The sequence below is a fragment of the Coregonus clupeaformis genome, chromosome 37, assembly GCF_020615455.1.
Source record: "Coregonus clupeaformis isolate EN_2021a chromosome 37, ASM2061545v1, whole genome shotgun sequence".
In the NCBI taxonomy this organism is placed as follows: domain Eukaryota; kingdom Metazoa; phylum Chordata; class Actinopteri; order Salmoniformes; family Salmonidae; genus Coregonus; species Coregonus clupeaformis.
Window position 1 is genome coordinate 1,479,404 of NC_059228.1, and position 23,741 is coordinate 1,503,144.

The window sequence follows — 23,741 nt, forward strand, 5'->3', positions numbered from 1 at the left end:
AGAGAAAAGAGTCTGCCCGAGAATTTAACCCTGTGGCACCCCCATAGAGACTGCCATAGGTCCAGACAACAGGCCCTCCGATTTGACACATTGAACTCTATCTGAGAAGTAGTTGGTGAACCAGGCTAGGCAGTCATTTGAGAAACCAAGGCTATTTAGTCTGCCAATAAGAATGCGGTGGTTGACAGAGTCGAAAGTCTTGGCCAGGTCGATGAAGACGGCTGCACAGTACTGTCTATTATCGATCGTGGTTATAATATCGTTTAGGACCTTGAGCGTGGCTGAGGTGCACCCATGACCAGCTCGGGAACCGGATTGCATAGCGGAGAAGGTACGGTGGGATTCAAAATGGTCGGTGATCTGTTTGTTAACTTGGCTTTCAAAAACTTTCGAAAGGCAGGGCAGGATGGATATAGGTCTGTAACAGTTTGGATCTAGAGTGTCACCCCCTTTGAAAAGGGGGATGACCGCGGCAGCTTTCCAATCTCTGGGGATCTCAGACATTACGAAAGAGAGGTTGAACAGGCTAGTAATAGGGGTTGCAACAAATTCGGCTGCTAATTTTAGAAAGAAAGGGTCCAGATTGTCTAGGCCAGATGATTTGTAGGGGTCCAGATTTTGCAGCTCTTTCAGAACATCAGCTGTCTGAATTTGTGTGAAGGAGAAGCGGGGGGATAAGGGCAAGTTGCAGCAGAGGGTGCAGAGCTGGTGGCCGGGGTAGTGGTAGCCAGGTGGAAAGCATGGCCAGCCGTAGCAAAATGCTTGTTGAAATTCTCGATTATTGTAGATTTATCGGTGTTGATAGTGTTTCCTAGCCTCAGTGCAGTGCGCAGCTGGGAGGAGGTGCTCTTTTTCTCCATGGACTTTACAGTGTCCCAAAACTTTTTGGAGTTAGTGCTACAGGATGCAAATTTCTGTTTGAAAAAGCTAGCCTTTTGATTTCCTAACTGCTTGTGTATATTGGTTCCTAACTTCCCTGAAAAGTTGCATAACATGGGGGCTGTTTGATGCTAATGCAGTACGCCACAGGATGTTTTTGTGCTGGTCAAGGGCAGTCAAGTCTGAGGAGAACCAGGGGCTATATCTGTTCTTAGTTCTGAATTTTTTGAATGGGGCATGCTTATTTAAGATTGAGGGGAAAGCACTTTTAAAGAACAACCAGGCATCCTCTACTGACGGAATGAGATCGATATCCATCCAGGATACCTGGGCCAGGTCAATTAGGAAGGCCTGCTCGCTAAAGTGTTTTAGGGAGCGTTTGACAGTGATGAGGGGTGGTCATTTGACTGCGGACCCGTTACGGATGCAGGCAATAAGGCAGTGATCGCTGAGATCCTGGTTGAAGACAGCGGAGGTATATTTAGAGGGTAAGTTAGTCAGGATGATATCTATGAGGGTGCCCATGTTTACGGATTTAGGGTTGTACCTGGTAGGTTCCTTGATAATTTGTGTGAGATTTAGGGCATCTGGTTTGGATTGTAGGATGGCCGGGGTGTTAGGCATATCCCAGTTTAGGTCACCAAACAGTACGAACTCTGAGGATAGATTGGGGGCAATCAATTCACATATGGTGTCCAGTGCACAGCTGGGGGCTGTGGGGGGTCTGTAGATTTTTAGAAGTAGGAGCTCAAACTGTTTGGGCACAGACCTGGATAGTATGATAAAGATGATCTCTACAGTAGATTGCAACTGCACCCCCTTTGGCAGTTCTATCTAGATGGAAAATGTTGTATTTGGGTATGGAAATATCTGCATTTTTGGTGGCCTTCCTAAGCCAGGATTCAGACTCTGCTAGAACATCAGGGTTGGCGGAGTGTGATAATGCAGTGAACAACTCAAACTTAGGAAGGAGGCTTCTGATGTTAACATGCAAAAAGCCAAGGCTTTTACGGTTACAGAAGTCAACAAATGATAGCGCCTGGGGAGTAGGAGTGATACTGGGGGCTGCAGGGGTTAACCTCTACATCACCAGAGGAACAGAGGAGGACTAGAATAAGGATAAGGCTAAAGGCTTTAAGAACTGGTCTTCTAGTGCATTGGGTACAGAGAATAAAAGGTGCAGATTTCCGGCCGTTGTAGAATAGATTCAGGGCATTATGTACAGACAAGGATATGGAAGGATATGAGTACAGTGGAGGTAAACCTAAGCGTTGGGTAACAATGAAAGAGATAGCATCACTGGAGGCACCGAATTGAACCGATCTCCGCGTGTATGGGGGTGGAACAAAGGAGCTATTTGAGGCAGTTTGAGAGGGACTTGGGGCTCTAAAGTGAAATTGTATAATAAGAACTAACTGGAACAGCAATAGGCAAGGCATATTGACATGGGAGAGAGGCATAAAGCAATCACAGGTGTTTTTCGAGAGAGCTAAGACAACAACTGGTAATGGCGATGAAAATTTGGGAAGAGGCTAAACAGATAAAACAGGACAGGGTACCGTGTAAAGGAACAGTCCAGCAGGCATCAGCTGTGCAGCTGAGTGATCATAAGGTCCAGTGAACAGCAATGTGAGTCCGAGAGCAGTTCGAATTGGTGCTACAGCACAGGCGATCAGGAAGCACGGCTGTTGAATTGCGTGTGCTAGCGGGCCGGGGCTAGCAGATGGATCTTCGTGGTCGTCGCAACGGGAAGCCTGTTGAAACCACAGACGATTACGTCGGCAGACCAGTCGTGATGGATCGGCGGGGCTCCGTGTCAACACTAGGAGGTCCCGTCCGGTTGACAGAGAGGTAGATAGCCGGGAGATGGGCCTGACTCGAGGCTAGCTCAAGGCTGATTAGCCAACCACAACATCCATTCGGTTGCAGCTAGCTAGTTGCGATGATCCGGTGTTAAAGGTCCAGTGATTCAGTGATTCCGGCAGAAGATCCGATATGTTCTGGGTCGATAACGCGCTGTGCAGACTGGCCGATAATAGTCCAGGCTAGAGCTGGCTGGTAGTAGTGCAGGCCATGGACAATGGTGAAAAAACCCGCTAACGGTGGCTAATAGCAAGTAGCTAGTTAGCTGGCTACTCCCGTCCGGTAGACAGAGAGGTAGATAGCCGGGAAATGGGCCTGGCTCGAGACTAGCTCATGGCTAACTTCAGGGGCAGTGGTGATTAGCCAACAGCCTCATCCATTCAGTTGCGGCTAGCTGGTTGCGATCCGGTGTTAAGGTCCAGTGATTCACTTATTCCGGCAGAAAATCCGATGTTCTGTGTGAAAACCGCTAACGGTGGCTAATAGCAAGTAGCTAGTTAGCTGGCTAGCTTGTTTCAACTGGAGATTCTAGATAAAAGGTAAGTAAATAATAGAATCCGTTCCACATTGAGTGAGGCGGGTTGCAGGAAATTATATTTAGTAGAAGGATGAAAAGTGTGATAGGGGAAATATACACAACAAAAGACAAAAAAATAAAAAACTGGCTATTTACACGGACACACAACAGAGTACACGACCACACTGCTACGCCATCTTGGTTTCATCAGACCAGAGAATCTTGTTTATCATGGTCTGAGTCCTTTAGGTGCCTTTTGGCAAACTCCAAGCGGGCTGTCATGTGCCTTTTATGGAGGAGTGGCTTCCATCTGGCCACTCTACCATAAAGGCCTGATTGGTGGAGTGCTACAGATATGGTTGTCCTTCTGGAAGGTTCTCCCATCTCCACAGAGGAACTCTGAAGCTCTGTCAGAGTGACCATCGGGTTCTTGGTCACCTCCCTGACCAAGGCCCTTCTCTCCTGATTGCTCAGTTTGTCTGGGCGGCCAGCTCTAGGAAGAGTCTTGGTGGTTCCAAACTTCTTCCATTTAAGAATGATGGAGGCCTCTATGTTCTTGAGGACCTTCAATGCCGCAGAATTCTTTTGGTACCCTTCCCCAGATCTGTCCCTCGACACAATCCTGTCTCTGAGCTCTATGGACAATTCCTTCGACCTCATGGCTTGGTTTTTGCTCTGAAATGCACTTTCAACTGTTGGACCTTATATAGACAGGTGTCAAGGGATCTGAATACTTTCCGAATGCACTGTAAGACCAACGAAAAGCAGGTCTTAGTGGTAACGCGGTTTGTAGTGGCATGGATTTTGAGAGTGGAAGTGCAGCCTATCCAGCTGAGACGCACAGTGCCCATATGCTCATGGAACAAAAGAGGACTGCTTTTAAGGCTGGTAACCCTCTTATTTAGAAACATTTTCCATTTAAGTTTAATTTGATAAAAAATGAAGCTTAGCCTCCTCTCCCCTCAATGAAGGCTGTTTATCCTGCCCAGTGCCTTCGCAAAGTACTAGTAGCCAAGCCTATCAATAAAAGCTTTGTTTCGTGAGACTGCTTTGAAATAAATGTTAATCACCAAAGCTTAATTAAAGATTACGTTTGGGAGCAGCAAACAGTGAGCGGACAACCATTTTATCTGTGAGGCTATTGTACATTATTTTAGCCAGCTGCAGCCAAGGAGCCTATTCATAAAAGGTGTATACCAAGCAGACTGGGAACATTCCCAGAACAAGTGTAAAAAATAGGTTGTGTTTGTATGATTACATGCTGTTCAAACGTCCTATGAATGAAATAATGTGCAGATTGTCAACATACTGTATGAAGTGCAAAAAAAAAATATGGTTGTGTTTGTATGATTAACCTTTTCAAGCATGAGTTCCAAATATCTGTAATGGCCCCCAGTGTGGGTTTCTTTTATCCGCGTGATGTCAGAATGCACTCACTGTTCCAAAATTTGATTGTTAGGCAACAGGACAGTTAACCCGCACTGCCCTCACACCAAGGCAGGCTGCCTGATAATTATCTATAGGCTAATGTTTCAACTTGACAATTTCAAATTATTTTATTTAACAACAGTTTGAATTGACTCAATAATTCATATAGAGGTAGCCCATTTCACTGTGGCGGACAATTTATGTTTAAGTCATTACTATGAGTCAGACAAACTTCTCTCTTCGATGAGAGCCCAAGCACTTCCCCAGTGTTTCTCCAGATCAAGTATGCAGACATTTGCACATCTCCAGTCAGAACAGAACCTGCACAATCTTTTCCCAAGGCACATTTTCATCTGGCACCCGCATTGCCTTCATTGTTGTTTTCCTTACTAATAATAACTTTCGACATGTGTGCATTCTTTTGAAAGTAAGTGCCTTATTACGCTATCATAATAGTATCTGCATATCGTGCTATGTCGTTTCTACTGTAGCACACCGTATGTATTCTGTGTGCATTCCTTTATAACCATGGACACGCAAGGTACTAATTTCGTAATCTTTATGGTGTTATACTGAATTGTGCTAGGGCTACATTCTTCTATTAGGTCTGTAAAACAATGCTAATGGCGTCAGATAAGTATTAGCTTGTGTTGTATCCTGTGAAGCTGCCCTGGCCTTATCATGACCATGGCCTGTGTTTTCATTTGGCCTGTTTAGCATAGCTCTGCTCTGCCCTGCCCCCTAGTGGAGCTATTCAGTTACTGTTTCTTACTGTTACGTCATTCATAATTGTGATTTTGTGTTATGTGTTACTATGTTACTTCATTGTAATATTGTTTTATTGCTATATCCTGATATTGTATTCTAATTACTAATAATTCCTCTTTATTCTGTACTTTCAGAAACCACACACACACAGTATTGAACACAACTTGCCAACATCATAACTGGAACTTGACATCTTTCTTGCCGAAGATTGAGGACAGCTTTTGTATGCTAGGGAGGGAGGATAAGGGAGTGGACAGGATGATGATTTGCCGAGGGAGGAAAAGGGAGGGCCTAGAATGCTTTCTTGTGGGTAGAGTAACAGTGGTCTAGGACTTTATTGTCCCTAGTGGCGAAGGAGACCTGTTGAGGGAAGTTGGGCATTACGTATCTTAATGACACAGAATTAAAATCACAGGCAACAAGGAAAGCAGCCTCCGGGTGCATGGTTTCCTGCTTGTTTATAGCCTCGTACAGTTTGTTAAGTGCCAGTTTGTTGTTTTTCTTGTCCTGATGTGGAATATACACTACCGGTCAAAAGTTTTAAAACACCTACTCATTCTAGAGTTTTTCTATATTTTGACTATTTTCTTTCATTTAGGGTGGACAGGCTGCACCGAAAATTACATTAATGTCACGCGTGTGCAGTACACATTTCGAACAAAGCTGCTTTCTCAATTGGGGAGAACATTCGATGGGTCTTGTCAGGAAGCTAATCCTAAAGACAGATGCTGGTTGTTATTATTATTATCTCCTCTATTTCAACACTGTTAGTGTTGCATGCTCGAGTCACCTGTCAAAGACGGAGCATCCCAACCTTCACCTTGAGTTGAGCACAAGGGAGGGGTCCTCTGCTATTTTGTTTGCCATCCTCAGCATGTTTGTTTGGTAGCTGTCCAGAAAGGTTTTGTTGGTGGGCTTTACAATTTATTTTTTTGGCAGTTTTCAGCAAACTTGTCACCCTGGCTTTTGCCTGTACTGTGACACTGTTGTACCACACAGTGATAGAGTACTGCAAAACACCCTGGATAGTGGAGCAGAAGAACAAGTTCAGTATTTCCAAGCTTGCCCCAAAAGAACTCAGCCTGTGGAGAAAGTACATGCGCTGTTGCACCTTAGCACACACATAGTCCACATGGACAACATGTACTCCCAGGTATTTATAGGAGTCGACCTACTGGATGTGTTCACTGTGAATGATGACCTGGCTCCGGTCAGCCATTGATCTGTAGTCAAAGATAACATCCTGTGTTTTTGTGACATTCAGGACCAGAGATTTCGTATCACACCACTGCACAAGGCTGTTTACACTGTCTAGGTACAGTGGGAGATCGCTGTTGTCATCCAATCCATCACAAATTCTAGCTAGATGCCTAGGTGGCTAACATTAGCTAGCTGGCTAACATTAGCAAGGCTAGGGGTTAGGGTTAAGGTTAGGGTTAGGGGAAGGGTTACCTAAAAGGCTTAAGGTTAGGGGGGCTTATACAGAAGATAGCCCTATTTGGTAAAATACCAAGTCCATATTATGGCAAGAACAGCTCAAATAAGCAAAGCAAAATGACAGTCCATCATTACTTTAAGACATGAAGGTCAGCCAATACGGAACATTTCAAGAACTTTGAAAGTTTCTTCAAGTGCAGTCGCAAAAACAATCAAGCGCCATGATGAAACTGGCTCTCATGAGGACCGCCACAGGAATGGAAGACCCAAAGTTACCTCTGCTGCAGAGGATAAGTTCAGTAGAGTTACCAGCCTCAGAAATTGCAGCCAAAATAAATTATTAACAGAGTTCAAGTAACAGACACATCTAACATCAACTGTTCAGAGGAGACTGTGTGAATCAGGCCTTCATGGTTGAATTGTTGCAAAGAAAACACTACTAAAGGACACCAATAAGAAGAAGAAGAGACTTGCTTGGGCCAAGAAACACGAGCAATGGACATTAGACCAGTGGAAATGTGTCCTTTGGTCTGGAGTCCAAATTTGAGATTTTTGTTTTTTTTTGTTTTCAGAGTGAAGGAAAAGCAGCCAACAAATGCTCAGCATATGTGGGAACTCCTTCAAGACTGTTGGAAAAGCATTCCAGGTAAAGGTGGTTGAGAGAGTGTGCAACGCTGTCATCAAGGCAAAGGGTGGCTAGTTGAAGAATCTCAAATATAAAATATATTTTGATTTGTTTAACACTTTTTTGGTTACAGCATGATTCCATATGTGTTATTTCATAGTTTTGAAGTTCTTCACTATTATTCTACAATGTAGAAAATAGTAAAAATAAAGAAAAACCTTGAATGAGTGGTTGTTCTAAAACTTTTGGCCGGTGGTGTAATAGTACTCACTTCTATTCTAATGACCGAACCAGTGAACAAGCTGGAGAAGCTGCTGAAGGCCGTTTACTGAAGGCTGTTACCAAGCTGAACCTTCTCTACCAGACCTCTGCCCTAGAAGGCTTCCACAGCCTCATTCTTATGTTTACGCCAAGTAAGGTGTTTTTTTACTACGTTGGAATGCTGTGCAGGTATATTACGTAACAAAAACATGTTTTTCATCATCTGTAATGCGCAATGACTACAATAGTATAATTTTTCCTAAACAATCCCTTATCATTTTAGGCTGTACCTGGCAGCCATACATATGAATGAGAACACCAATGAGCCAGGCAACCACCGCAACAGGAATGCTGCGATACAAAATTAAAGAAGGGGGGATATACTGTGAAGCCTGTGGAGACAGACCCAACATGCTGTAAGTCATAGATATTCATTCAAAATCTGCATCAATTGAGCATTTCAGGCACACAAAAATTCCAAATATAAACACTGAAAAGTTTCACTGCCAAAAACGTGCAGGACCAAATATTGCATATTTAAAATGGAATACTTCAAAAACACAAGAAAATACATTGTAGAATGAATAGATTCCTACATCAGCAAATTGATAACATCATAACTCGTAAATGAAAGGAAATTAAATTCACTACTCATTTAACAAACATTTACATGCTACGTAGACAGGCTCCTCAATCTCCACTTTAACCTCTACGGGATCGGTGTCCCGTATACGGGACGGTTGAGCTAACGTGCGCTAATGTGATTAGCATGACTGTTGTAAGTAACAGCAAACTTTCCAGGACATAGTCATGTCTTACATGGGCAGAAAGCTTAAATTCCTGTTAATCTAACTGCACTGTCCAATTTACAGTAGCTATTACAGTGAAAAAAATACCATTCTATTGTTTGAGGAGAGTGCACAACAACCAAGAACTTATCATGGCAACTGGTTTGATACATTCACCTCTGAAGGTAAATAATATACTTACATTCAGTAATCTTGCTCTGATTTGTCATCCTAAGGGTCCCAAAGATAAAATATAGCATAGTTTTGTTTAATAAAATCAATTTTTATATTCAAATGTAGGAACTGGGTTCTACAGTTTGAATCCCTGTTGTCTCTGGCTCCACACCCACCCCGCCCGGCCATCTAGATGTGTGAAAGTTATTGTATAAGCTAATGATCCATCATGTATGACATTCCTGGGAGTGTGTAAACTTACATTTTGTATTACCATATTATTTTTGTATGTTCTCAATAGTTATGTGCTTGAAAATGTATCAATTGACCAAATCGGCATATTTGGGCAGACTTGATACAAAATAGTCCAGTATTGCAACGCTTCACTGGATCAATCTGAAACTTTGCACACACAATGCTGTCATCTAGTGGCCAAAACATACATTGCGCCTAAGCTGCAATATTATATTGTGGCCTTTCTCTTGCATTTCAAAGATGCTGAAAAAAATAATAATCGAAAACACGTTTTTTGTTTTGTATTATCGTTTACCAGATCTAATGTGTTATATTCTCCTACATTAATTTCACATTTCCACAAACTTCAAAGTGTTTCCTTTCAAATGGTATCAAGAATATGCATATCCTTGCTTCACGTCCTGAGCTACAGGCAGTTAGATTTGGGTGTGTCATTTTAGACGAAAATTGAAAAAAAGGGTCAGATCCTTAAGAGGTTAACAAGGCCACCGTATGTGGGGAACTGTGCGAGCTGTCCATCCCAGGACCCTTGTCTGCCCAGTGTGAGAGGCCTGACAAGGAGGCTGGATTTGTCACCCGCTTCAATCTTGGGGTTGACTGAAGCCAAGTGTATGACTGGAGTCCCCCTCCTCTCCCTCCCTCATCAGTCTCTGTAGTTGGTTGCATTTCCTAAAGCCTAAGTAATTCACTTTTACGTGATATGGTATCACTTTTTTTTTTTTTTTTTTTTTTAGATTTACGATGGATCAGCTTAATATTGCAGATAGATTGCATCTTCTATCAATGTAATTGTCTGCATCACTTCCAATCCCCCATGTTTATTTTTATTTTTTATATATATATTCCCCTTTATTACTTTTCAACCCCACCATCCTTTCCCTACTTGGAGTAAATTAGTGAACAACAACGCCCAGGTTTTAGTAACCTTTTTTTTTGGGGGGAGCAGAGTGTTACAAATTGTAGGAATCAATGGGTCCTGCACACAGTAGGGTGGCTGAGTATCTATATTAGGCTTATGGCTCTAATTCTTTTTTTATGTCAAATGATGTCTCACCATTATTTCTCATGAGTGTTCATGTTGATGAATATTTCAGCTATGCTGGCCTATTGTAAATGATCAAATAAATGTCTGATCAATAGATACAATTCTGAACATATTGTCATTTATAATGCTAATGCAGAGGCGCCAATACATTGTCCAGTACACTTATTGTACGCTGTTTTCATGCGCATTCCCTTATGTGTAAGCTTCTAAGGTGACTCAGGCTTTACTAATTATTGTGAAGAAGTGTATAAGAGAACTGCATTCTGTCATTAGTTACAAAACAATAGAAATGCAATTGTGTATTGCTGCTGTTTGTCTGATATCCAACAGTCCATGATCAGCTCTGTTGACCATTTTGCAGAGAAAATAATATTTAGGCTCGGAATGACATGTGGCCCATTGTTAACCTTGTCATCAACGACCACAATGCCATTTCAAAGAGCTGTCAGTCAAGGCGAGCTCATGAATATAAGCTCCCTGCCCACTCAGCCTGTTCTTTCAGGCTTCCTGATAGTTAGAGATGAGAGATAAGGTCGAATTTGTTCAATTCTGAGCATTTTAATAGCGTACAAATATTATGGCTGATGTTTTGGTCATTCAAATACTATTTTTATTTGGGAAATAGGATGACTGTGAGGGACCTTTAAACATTTGAACCGGGACCATGAGTATCAGTCAATTGTTACATCCCTACTCATTACTGTAGCCTATGCTATTTAATAAACTGTAGTATCAATTCACAATGGACTAGCACAAGAATATTCCGTGCTCCCAGCCAAATTGGAGTTGTTGACAACGCAAAGACCATCAATAACCTACAGAACTTGAGGCAAACGCATGCATTATTAAGCCGTGGAACGTGTTGATTGAAAACCCAGCCCCTTCGCCACCGACAGCTATTGCACTCATAATTCCTGCAGTGAAAATAGCAAAAATATTTCTGACACACCCTCGGACCTATACCGCTACCGCCAGTGCAAAGATTTACCATTGCATTAGGTTTGTTAAAATAGAGCACTCTGAGTTGATTTGCACTGTTGGAAATGTATTGTATATTTCCACTTTCTGTCAGTGGTCTATTATGGTCTATAGGTCTATATACAGTGGGGAAAAAAGTATTTAGTCAGCCACCAATTGTGCAAGTTCTCCAACTTAAAAAGATGAGAGAGGCCTGTAATTTTCATGATAGGTACACGTCAACTATGACAGACAAATTGAGATTTTTTTTCCCAGAAAATCACATTGTAGGATTTTTAATGAATTTATTTGCAAATTATGGTGGAAAATAAGTATTTGGTCACCTACAAACAAGCAAGATTTCTGGCTCTCACAGACCTGTAACTTCTTCTTTAAGAGGCTCCTCTGTCCTCCACTCGTTACCTGTATTAATGGCACCTGTTTGAACTTGTTATCAGTATAAAAGACACCTGTCCACAACCTCAAACAGTCACACTCCAAACTCCACTATGGCCAAGACCAAAGAGCTGTCAAAGGACACCAGAAACAAAATTGTAGACCTGCACCAGGCTGGGAAGACTGAATCTGCAATAGGTAAGCAGCTTGGTTTGAAGAAATCAACTGTGGGAGCAATTATTAGGAAATTGAAGACATACAAGACCACTGATAATCTCCCTCGATCTGGGGCTCCACACAAGATCTCACCCCGTGGGGTCAAAATGATCACAAGAACGGTCAGCAAAAATCCCAGAACCACACGGGGGGACCTAGTGAATGACCTGCAGAGAGCTGGGACCAAAGTAACAAAGCCTACCATCAGTAACACACTACGCCACCAGGGACTCAAATCCTGCAGTGCAAGACGTGTCCCCCTGCTTAAGCCAGTACATGTCCAGGCCCGTCTGAAGTTTGCTAGAGTGCATTTGGATGATCCAGAAGAGGATTGGGAGAATGTCATATGGTCAGATGAAACCAAAATATAACTTTTTGGTAAAAACTCAACTTGTCGTGTTTGGAGGACAAAGAATGCTGAGTTGCATCCAAAGAACACCATACCTACTGTGAAGCATGGGGGTGGAAACATCATGCTTTGGGGCTGTTTTTCTGCAAAAGGACCAGGGACGACTGATCCGTGTAAAGGAAAGAATGAATGGGGCCATGTATCATGAGATTTTGAGTGAAAACCTCCTTCCATCAGCAAGGGCATTGAAGATGAAACGTGGCTGGGTCTTTCAGCATGACAATGATCCCAAACACACCACCCGGGCAACGAAGGAGTGGCTTCGTAAGAAGAATTTCAAGGTCCTGGAGTGGCCTAGCCAGTCTCCAGATCTCAACCCCATAGACAATCTTTGGAGGGAGTTGAAAGTCTGTGTTGCCCAGCGACAGCCCCAAAACATCACTGCTCTAGAGGAGATCTGCATGGAGGAATGGGCCAAAATACCAGCAACAGTGTGTGAAAACCTTACAGAAAACGTTTGACCTGTGTCATTGCCAACAAAGGGTATATAACAAAGTATTGAGAAACTTTTGTTATTGACCAAATACTTATTTTCCATCATAATTTGCAAATAAATTCATTAAAAATCCTACAATGTGATTTTTGTGTTTATTTGTATGTTTTTTTTCTCATTTTGTCTGTCATAGTTGACGTGTACCTATGATGAAAATTACAGGCCTCTCTCATCTTTTTAAGTGGGAGAACTTGCACAATTGGTGGCTGACTAAATACTTTTTCCCCCACTGTATGGTCTATATATGCTGAAATCAAGTCTTTATTTGTCAGCAGAATCTGCCCTACCTTTAGAAGTGTCTCTATATCCCTGAACTCAATTTAGTATGTTTCCTCAGGCTACACATTGTATAGCACAGTTCATTTATTTCCACCGAAATACCCCGCAGTCATATCTGATCTAAGGGAGAAACATTCAGATGCATTTAAAGTTCCAATTCACTTTCAGTTTAGTTGAAGGACAACAGGAAAAATAATATCCACCAAAAAGTGTTAAGTGGTCGAAAAATCACACTTTCAATTTAATTGCTACGGACAAGTCAGCGATCTGTCTGTCTAATCTACAAGCCAAAGCTTATCTTTGGGGGTCAGGGCACAAGGCAAGCTGAACTCACAGAGATTACGTCAGTGTCCATGGGGCTCATCTCCACCACGTTGGCATGGTAGGGCTCATCTCGCCACATAGGGGCATTGTCGTTGATGTCCAGAATGGTGATGTTCACCTGGAAGGAGGAGAAGAAAGGGTTGATGACTGTTCTGATTTCAGTTAAAGATTTAGAGATAGAGGTGTGAGAGAGAGAGAGAGAGAGAGAGAGAGAGAGAGAGAGAGTGAGAGAAAAAGAGAGGGAGAGAAAAAGAGAGGGAGAGAAAGTGAAAGTGAAAAGAAGCATCTAAATTCTCTGAGAACAATAAGAAACATGAAGAGGTGTGAGAATGACGGTGGGTTACCGTGGCAATGCCAGTCTTTTGCAGTGGCCCCACCCCTCCATCCACAGCTCTGACAATAAGGATGTACTCTGACTTCAGCTCTCTGTCCAGTAAGGCTGTAGTGGTGATCTCTCCTGAAACACACACACAGTAATATATAGGTCAAACACACATCAGACACTACACAAGCATGTACAAAAACACACTCGCTTTCTTACATTCACGCATGCACACATGCATGCAGGTGCGCGCACACACACACACACACACACACACACACACACACACGGGCGGACTTAGTGATTTGGAGGTCCCAGGCAGAGGCCAATCTGAGGCCCCCGCCCAGAGCCTTTTGGGGGCCCTAAGCGAGATTTGGTTGGAGGTCAGGACCCCAAAAGGCTAGAGGGTGGGCACCTGGAGGTGCCCTTCGTGCCCGGTCGGTAATTCAGCCATGATTACTACAAGGTTTACGGTAGCTGGCTAGACTAACTTACCTAGCACTCTATAAAATGTTAGCTGACGTGCTAATTGAGTGACTGTCAATGACTGACATAACAAGAGGAAAACCGCTGATGCACTACCAAATTTCGAAATTGCAACCTTGTGTATTCTACGATTCTAATGCAAACAGTAAGTTGAGACCCCGACTGATTTCCCCAAAATATAAAATCATGAGGTCCCCTGATGATCTGAGGCCCCAGGCAATTGCCTTAGTTGCTTAATGGTAAGTCCGCCACTGCACTTCTTTGATCAGCACAGCAGTTTTCAGGTTGCAAAGGGGTTTTCTAGTGATCAATTGGCCTTTTGAGGTGGTGGACTTGGATTGGCGAATGCGTTGTGCCGTTGGAGCGCAGGACTGATGGTTGCTGATGGTGGGCCTCTGTACGCCTATGTGGATATTCCATTGGAGGTCGGTCGTTTCCAGCTGCAGTGGCCATTTGCGGCATTGGCAATGTCTACACTGTGTTTCTGATCAGTTTGATGTTGTTTTGATGGACGGGGGAGTTGCTTTTCTTTCGAGGACAAGGGGGTTTCTGGGTGACCCCAAACTTTTGAACGGTAGTGTATATATATATATACAGTTGAAGTCGGAAGTTTACATACACCTTAGCCAAATACATTTAAACTCAGTTTTTCACAATTCCTGACATTTAATCCTAGTAAAAATGCCCTGTTTTAGGTCAGTTAGGATCACCACTTTATTTTAAGAATGTGAAATGTCAGAATAATAGTAGAGAGAATGATATATTTCAACTTTTATTTCCTTCATCAAATTCCCAGTGGGTCAGAAGTTTACATACACTTAATTAGTATTTGGTAGCATTGCCTTTAAATTGTTTAACTTGGGTCAAATGTTTCGGGTAGCCTTCCACAAGCTTCCCACAATAAGTTGGGTGAATTTTGGCCCATTCCTCCTGACAGAACTGGTGTAACTGAGTCAGGTTTGTAGGCGTCCTTGCTCGCACATGATTTTTCAGTTCTGCCCACAAATGTTCTATAGGATTGAGGTCAGGGCTTTGTGATGGCCACTCCAATACCTTGACTTTGTTGTCCTTAAGCCATTTTGCCACAACTTTGGAAGTATGCTTGGGGTCATTGTCCATTTGGAAGACCCATTTGCGACCAAGCTTTAACTTCCTGACTGCTTCAATATATCCAAATATAACGACAGTCATTATGGCCAAACAGTTATATTTTGTTTCATCAGACCAGAGGACATTTCTCCAAAAAGTATGATATTTGTCCCCATGTGCAGTTGCAAACCGTAGTCTGGCTTTTTTATGGTGGTTTTAGAGCAGTGGCTTCTTCCTTGCTGAGCGGCCTTTCAGGTTATGTCGATATAGGACTTGTTTTGCTGTGGATATAGATACTTTTGTACCTGTTTCCTCCAGCATCTTCACAAGGTCCTATGCTGTTGTTCTGGGATTGATTTGCACTTTTCGCACCAAAGTACCTTCATCTCTAGGAGACAGAACGTTGAGAGAATTATTTATTATAAATAAAGTCCACCACTGCACACAAACCTGAGCGAGTGTTGAGGCGGAACTGGGAGGAGCCCTGTAGGGAGTAAATGAGGGAGGACTGTCCAAACTCTCGGGAGGCATCCAGATCAGTGGCATTCACAAACACAACTGTCGCCCCTGAGGAAGAGAGAGAGAGGAGGAGTGAGTGAAAGAAAGGGGGAGAGAGAAGAAGGGATATCAAGGGGGAAGGGGAGAGAAAGGGAGGGATATGAGGAGTGAAAGAGAGAAGGGGGAGCAAGAATGGGGGATCTCAGTGAGAAAGGGGGAGAGAAAGGGATGGTTATTCAGAGTGAAAGAGAGAGAGGGCGATAGAGTAGTGAGAAAGAGCGAAACACCGAAAAAAAGAACAAAAGAACAGAGACAGCCAGAGGAGAAAGAAACAGATAGACTGTCTGCGTCTATAATTCTAAAAACGGATCTTTCGATCCCCCCCTTCCCACTGAAGGATAGTGGTAGTGAGTGGGTTTATGGATTAGTGGATTATCAGCTTGTTTGCCATTATGGTCCATGCCTGACAGAGCCATGATCAATACCCAGGGAAGGGGATGAGAGGCTGGGAGAGGCTGAGTCCAGAGCCCCAGGGTTAGCTAGCTAAGTTAGATCCATGATCCAGCCCCACAGTCCACCAGCCCCACTTTGCTTTCAAATCAGCACTCCAATGTGTGTGTGTTTGTGTGTGTGTGTGTCGGCGGGGGCAGTGTGTGTGTGAGTGCGTGTGTGTGTGTGTGTGTGTCTGAACCATTCGCCAAGCTCCGCAGCAGCTCTGACAGACGAGGGGGTAGTCAAATATCTCATTTCCTCCAGCGATTGGAAACAAATCTATTGTCTGATGAAAGAGTCCACTGAATGCATGCATGAGAATGAATAAGCATAATCGGCTATTCTGCTCTGGATCGCGATAGTCATTTAACTGCACTGGCTCGCTAAGCACTTAAAAATACTATACAAAACTACACAAGAAGATAAGACAAGAGTTGAGAGGGGATACAAGTCGAGACAAATAAAAAACAAATACACAATTAGACAAATAGAAAATGGACACAAAGCAAAGAAAGGAATATAACTGAAAATGCTAATGTTTAAGAAACTCAAGGTAAAGGGTAACAAGTGATAGGGTTTGGCCATTGAGTTACTGTATTATTATTGTAAAAGGCAAAAGCTTTTTGAATTGAACAGAGGGAATGGATGGACACCCAGTCTCAGCCATTGACCTCATTGTAACACCAGGGCTGTGTCTGAAAACATGACTAGCTGTCAAATCCTTGCTTCCTCCGTCCTTGTTTCCTCCACTCCTGGCCTTTCACCCAAAGTGCATTGGAGGATGGAGGAAGCAGGGTTTTTACGGCTAGTAAAGTTTTTAGACGCATCCCAGCTGTCTTCGCTGAGTGACTCCAACCGTAGAAATAGAATTATATATGTAATAAAGTTATTCTATTTCTATGACTCCAACGCACCTGCAATGATGTTCTCATGGATCTTGGCGATGTAGGATGGCTTGCTGAACTTTGGCGGGTTGTCATTCTCATCCTATGGGAGAAGGCGAGCAAATAAAATTGAGTAAGGCTTCACAATCACATGAACAGTAAATAAACCTTACTTAAACATAATAAACAAACACATTATGATATGTAACCTGTTTCTTTGTGTTGTGATGGAAATGTTTATGTTTGTGCTTTTCTAATAACCAATTTCTGTGTTCTATTCATGTGCTTTTCTAATAACCAATTTCTGTGTTCATGCAAGTGACTGATTGAACGAATCCTCACTATCAGTATCTGCAATTTGGCAGTACACCCAAAAACCTTGTTTTGAGAAAGGGATATCAGCTTAGAGAGAAGAAGCCTCGTGAGGAATTGGTCTGTCACATGCATGACCCAGTATTGGTCGGTCACATGAATGAAGCAAACGTTAATGATGAATTAATTATGAATGATGAATAAGCTAAGTCATGCAAATTGAACTTGTCTGTATATAAAATAACTAACAGGACTGCCCCGGATAGAGCTCCTGGCAGGCTATACTATTGTTTGTAGATTGAGAGAGAGAGAGGATGTGAGCTTGAGCTGTTCTGCTCTTTACTCTCTCTCTCTCTCTCTCTCTCTCTCTCTCTCTCTCTCTCTCTCTCTCTCTCTCTCTCTCTCTCTCTCTCTCTCTCTCTCTCTCTCTCTCTCTCTCTCTCTCTCTCTCTCTCTCTCTCTCTCTCTCTCTCTCTCTCTCTCTCTCTCTCTCTCTCTCTCTGTGGAAGGCAGGGAGTCTCACACCAGTTCTATGACGCACGCACACACACACACACGCACCACAGGGGGTTATCACTGTGTCAGCATCGCACACAGGACTTTAGTAGCGCAGCACAAGGCACAGATAGTGGCCTGAGTGCCATTTGTCAAAGTGTTAATATTCTATAGCAGCTGCCACAGCAGGGGACACGCCAGAAATAGTGACAGAAATTAACATTCTAGTGTTTGTCTATGCAGCTAGGGTTCATTAACTGTTTATGTAGGGGTTATATACTGTTTCTATATGTGTTTCTATAATGTTTCTCTATATAGGGATGTACAGTGTATGTTAAAATTGAGAAACTATTTATATCAAAAGATTTTCCATTTTTAACCCATGATTTTTGGATGAAACTATTAGAAAGCATAAAGGGGGGTGATGTACTGACAAACAGCTCCACGGTGACAGAGACACTGCTGTTGAGGGCTGGTTTCCCCCCGTCTTTGGCCATCACAGTCAGGTAGATCATTCCTTCAGGGACCATCTCGTAGTCCAGAGGGCTGTTCACACTGATCACTGAGGAGAGGAGAGGGGAGTAGAGAAGAGAGAGAGAGAGAGAGAGAGAGAGAGAGAGAGAGAGAGAGAGAGAGAGAGAGAGAGGAGGGAGAGAGAGAGAGAGAGAGAGAGAGAGAGAGAGAGAGAGAGAGAGAGAGAGAGAGAGAGAGAGAGAGAGAGAGAGAGAGAGAGAGAGAGAGAGAGAGAGAGAGAGAGAGAGAAGAGAGAGAGAGAGAGAGAGAGAGAGAGAGAGAGAGAGAGAGAGAGAGAGAGAGAGAGAGAGAGAGAGAGAGAGAGAGAGAGAGAGAGAAGTGCTGAGGACGTGTGTGACGCTACGGACTGTAGAGCCAGCAGGGTTTACAGCAGGAGCATGACATAACACACCAACTTTATATTCTAGTTAGGCCTACATACAAAATATGTACAGAACTTAGTGTAATAATTGCTAATAATCTCAATAGCCAAATACCAAAAATGTGAATGTGCATTATCTTCAGACAATAAGTTCCTTTGTATCATGTAAAGCTTTACTCAAAGCTTTTGAGGTTACTGTGTTTATTTGTGTGTATGCTGACCTGCGTAGCCCTCCACCATGATAATTCTGAAGTAACTACGGAACGCAGATGCTGATGTGATGGTGTAGGTCAGGAAGTTGTTAGGGGGAGAGTCTTCATCTGTAGCCTTAGAGAGAAAGAGATTACAAGTTATTACAATGTGTATAACTCAAGTGCAGTTGTAACATTGATATTTACTCAATGTTTATCATGCTAATAAAGCAATTTGTATTTACATGAGAGAGAGAGAGAGAGAGAGAGAGAGAGAGGGGAGAGAGAGAGAGAGAGAGAGAGAGAGAGAGAGAGAGAGAGAGAGAGAGAGAGAGAGAGAGAGAGAGAGAGAATATAATTTCACTTGAATGAGACAGAGAGTTTGTATGAGTATAGATGCCCAGATGCTACAGTGTTAGAACCTGTGGATAAGACATCAGGCTGTCAGTCAGTCAGTGTGTAATTGGGCAGATTAGAACCGAAGCCCATTATTAGCTGTGCCAGTGTTAATATTGGATGAACACGAGCGGAGCAGCACAGCAAATAGGGAACAGCCAGAAGTGTATGTGTGTGTCCCATTCTAGTGTGTGTGTGTGTGCCCAATTCTAGGTTAATCCACACAACATTAACAGAACTACAGCTGGCATGGATAGAACATTAATCCTGAGGCAGTGAGAGTCATTGGAGCTTCCTAGGGCATCAATATGGGTTGGACATATTGTCAAATGCTGACTTGGGTACATACAGTGGGGAAAAAAAGTATTTAGTCAGCCACCAATTGTGCAAGTTCTCCCACTTAAAAAGATGAGAGAGGCCTGTAATTTTCATCATAGGTACACGTCAACTATGACAGACAAAATGAGAAAAAAAAATCCAGAAAATCACATTGTAGGATTTTTTATGAATTTATTTGCAAATTATGGTGGAAAATAAGTATTTGGTCAATAACAAAAGTTTCTCAATACTTTGTTATATACCCTTTGTTGGCAATGACACAGGTCAAACGTTTTCTGTAAGTCTTCACAAGGTTTTCACACACTGTTGCTGGTATTTTGGCCCATTCCTCCATGCAGATCTCCTCTAGAGCAGTGATGTTTTGGGGCTGTCGCTGGGCAACACAGACTTTCAACTCCCTCCAAAGATTTTCTATGGGGTTGAGATCAGGAGACTGGCTAGGCCACTCCAGGACCTTGAAATGCTTCACGAAGCCACTCCTTCATTGCCCGGGTGGTGTGTTTGGGATCATTGTCATGCTGAAGACCCAGCCACGTTTCATCTTCAATGCCCTTGCTGATGGAAGGAGGTTTTCACTCAAAATCTCACGATACATGGCCCCATTCATTCGTTCCTTTACACGGATCAGTCGTCCTGGTCCCTTTGCAGAAAAACAGCCCCAAAGCATGATGTTTCCACCCCCATGCTTCACAGTAGGTATGGTGTTCTTTGGATACAACTCAGCATTCTTTGTCCTCCAAACACGACGAGTTGAGTTTTTACCAAAAAGTTATATTTTGGTTTCATCTGACCATATGACATTCTCCCAATCCTCTTCTGGATCATCCAAATGCACTCTGGCAAACTTCAGACAGGCCTGGACATTTACTGGCTTAAGCAGGCGGACACGTCTTGCACTGCAGGATTTGAGTCCCTGGCGGCGTAGTGTGTTACTGATGGTAGGCTTTGTTACTTTGGTCCCAGCTCTCTGCAGGTCATTCACTAGGTCCCCCCGTGTGGTTCTGGGATTTTTGCTCACCGTTCTTGTGATCATTTTGACCCTACGGGGTGAGATCTTGCGTGGAGCCCCAGATCGAGGGAGATTATCAGTGGTCTTGTATGTCTTCCATTTCCTAATAATTGCTCCCACAGTTGATTTCTTCAAACCAAGCTGCTTACCTATTGCAGATTCAGTCTTCCCAGCCTGGTGCAGGTCTACAATTTTGTTTCTGGTGTCCTTTGTCAGCTCTTTGGTCTTGGCCATAGTGGAGTTTGGAGTGTGACTGTTTGAGGTTGTGGACAGGTGTCTTTTATACTGATAACAAGTTCAAACAGATGCCATTAATACAGGTAACGAGTGGAGGACAGAGGAGCCTCTTAAAGAAGAAGTTACAGGTCTGTGAGAGCCAGAAATCTTGCTTGTTTGTAGGTGACCAAATACTTATTTTCCACCATAATTTGCAAATAAATTCATAAAAAAATCCTACAATGTGATTTTCTGGATTTTTTTTTCTCAATTTGTCTTTCATAGTTGACGTGTACCTATGATGAAAATTACAGGCCTCTCTCATCTTTTTAAGTGGGAGAACTTGCACAAATAGTGGCTGACTAAATACTTTTTTGCCCCACTGTATGCAAAAATTATATGATTATGTTGAGTTTTTAGTGGTTACTTCTCTCACTGAGAAAACACTACTCTTGTCTTTCTCAATTTAACCCTCTCTCTATATCTCTTTCTCTAACATGATCACCTTCGCACTCCTCTCTCGCTCTCTCTATCTCTCTCACTCTATCGCTCTTCAAATACTTTATGATAAGGCATTCACTCTCCGACCGACTGAGAAGAGAGAAAGATAAACAAAGAGAGGCGAAAGAGAGGGAGGAAGAGGGGTAGAAGAAGAGAGGTAGATGAAAGGAGAGGCGGAAGCGGGAAAAAGAGACTCTGGAATGCATGAGATGTGGGAGGCAAAGACAAAGCACTGTTGAAGAGAGAAAGAGACAGGGATGATGTGCTTGAGGCTGAAATAGCCCCACTCACAGGGACAAAAAGCTTCTGTGTGCTTTGTCTCACAGTACCCCCTTCCCCATAATTTCTCTCCCTCCTTTCCTTTCTCTTTTGGCTTCACAGTACCCCTTCCTCTCTCGCTCTCTGTCTCTGTCTCTCTCTGTCTCTCTGTCTCTCTGTCTCTCTCTCTCTCTCTCTCTCTCTCTCTCTCTCTCTCTCTCTCTCTCTCTCTCTCTCTCTCTCTCTCTCTCTCTCTCTCTCTCGCTCTCTCTCTCTTTCCAGGGCGCGTTCTCAGAGCATGCGCAGAACAGCTGGCAGGCATATTCACGGTCATTTTCAACCTGTCCTTGGCCCAGTCTGTAATCTCTGCTTATGTGTCTTTTTGTCAAGCAAAACTTTTTTGGGAAGGTACTGCGCAGCGCACAGACCCCCTTGTGCAATCAGTTTCGTCGAGATACCTCAGATTTCCTTATAGGCCTATTTGGCGGGACACATGTGTAGCCAGCTGTATAGCCTCTTGCATGTTTCTGTTTATGAGTCTTTTATTAGAGAATGTAAAACATTGTTGTGTCTGTTTGCTGCTTTTCATTCAATCATGCATAGCTCTTCTTTATATGGCCTAAAATAAATGTGTTAATATGGGCAGAATATTATCTATAGGCTATAGCATACATAATTTTTATCAGTTCTGAAAAGAGAAAAATCCTACAGAAAAAAGGGATCTGGTAAAAGGCCGACATTTGGATCTTTCAGTTAAAACAGACTCTTTGTCACATGACTATGAAATGGAAACATTGTGATTTTAGAAACACAAAGTAACAATAGCCTATGATTAAAGGGTTAGGCTATACTGGGCTCTCACTGTCATCATCATTATTATTATTCAATTCAATCAAGTCACAATTATCAGCTTTGGTATTGACTTCAGTGAGCAGGCTTTCTGAGTGAGGAGAGACACATGGGTAGGAAAAGGTCTGAAAATGAATTTGAAATTTGGACCACAGAAATCCAATGTTTATATAAAATGTCTGCCTTTTCACCTACATTTGAACAGTCTAAGAAGTCAATTTAATATAGGACTTCACAAAATCAATTTGGCCTATATCACCTCATGTCTTGAGAATATGAATGAGAATGTAATCCATTTTATTTTGAAATCAGTATTTTTCCATCTCTCCCATTTTCAATAAAACAATATGCATACCAACAGCCCAGAGAAAGGAAGAAGGAATGTTTTCACCTGTCATAGCTCCCATTGTTCCCATTTCCAATAGAAAAATATGCATGGGAGATTCACAAGACTATAAAGTGCTGCCCTACCCTACCTGGCGAGGACACAGGTGAAGACATTGAATAACATTAATTACAAGGAAATAAAGCTTTTTAGCTTTTGAACATGTTTTAAACATAGGCCTGTATAGTTTGGACTATCCTTTTCGTGAAGTATGAGACATCTAAACATTCTCGAAAAACATTCGGGCTATCACAACAGCTGTTCACTTTACTGTCATTCTGAGAAACAATATTTTCTGAATCAGCTGATGATTGTTGAAACAGAGTTCAAGTTCAATATCTAATTTCACAGATAAATGCTTATTATATTGATAGGCAAACAACAATGCCATTAATACAAGGAACGAAAAGTGTTTCCCATGAAGCCCAAAAGACAATTCTAGTTTAGGAGGTCATACTTAAATGTAAAATAATAATAATAAGCACACAAACTAAAGTATGATGTTAATGAACAATAACTAGGCCCAATTGATTGATCTTTGAACTTTCGGATCTGAATAAATGGGTTGGATGGATGGCTTCGATAGTCCAGCAATCAAATTGCAAGTCGTTCATATGCTAACAATCCAAATACTCTGCTTAAAAAGATGTTGCACTGCTTTCATTATTCTTAGAGGAGATCAGAACAAGCAATATAACCCTAATTGATCCACTCTGTGCATGTAAAAAATATCCTGCCACATGAAGGCTACACCTACAGACTGGAACGACAGACCGCAAATAAGTCCTTCTGGAAGTGCACCAAATATGATGCTTTCGAATGCCGATGCCACATAACCCTCACTGATGAGGTTATCTCCAATTTATCTGGAGAACACAACCATATCCCGGACAATGCTCGGATTCGGTTAGGGAATAGGTCGGACGCATTCGAAAAAAGCCAATGTTTCCCATAGGTATGACTTGTTTAAAATAATAATGGCTTTATTATTCTTGTTGTTATTATTGATG

General features: G+C 42.5%; 1 protein-coding gene across 1 annotated transcript in view; it reads right to left on the bottom strand.

Moving 5' to 3' along the window:
* Positions 1–12,900: 12,900 nt before the first annotated feature.
* Positions 12,901–23,741, bottom strand: part of LOC121553231 (cadherin-23-like) — a 511,998-nt gene continuing 501,157 nt past the window's right edge. The window contains exons 17-22 of the mRNA XM_045211458.1: positions 18,809–18,914; positions 18,127–18,254; positions 16,916–16,988; positions 15,462–15,578; positions 13,459–13,571; positions 12,901–13,232 (exon numbers count right to left, since the gene is read on the bottom strand). Of these exons, the coding sequence (XP_045067393.1) occupies positions 13,098–13,232; positions 13,459–13,571; positions 15,462–15,578; positions 16,916–16,988; positions 18,127–18,254; positions 18,809–18,914 (672 nt within the window). The 3' untranslated portion in view covers positions 12,901–13,097. The remainder of the gene's footprint in view (positions 13,233–13,458; positions 13,572–15,461; positions 15,579–16,915; positions 16,989–18,126; positions 18,255–18,808; positions 18,915–23,741) is intronic.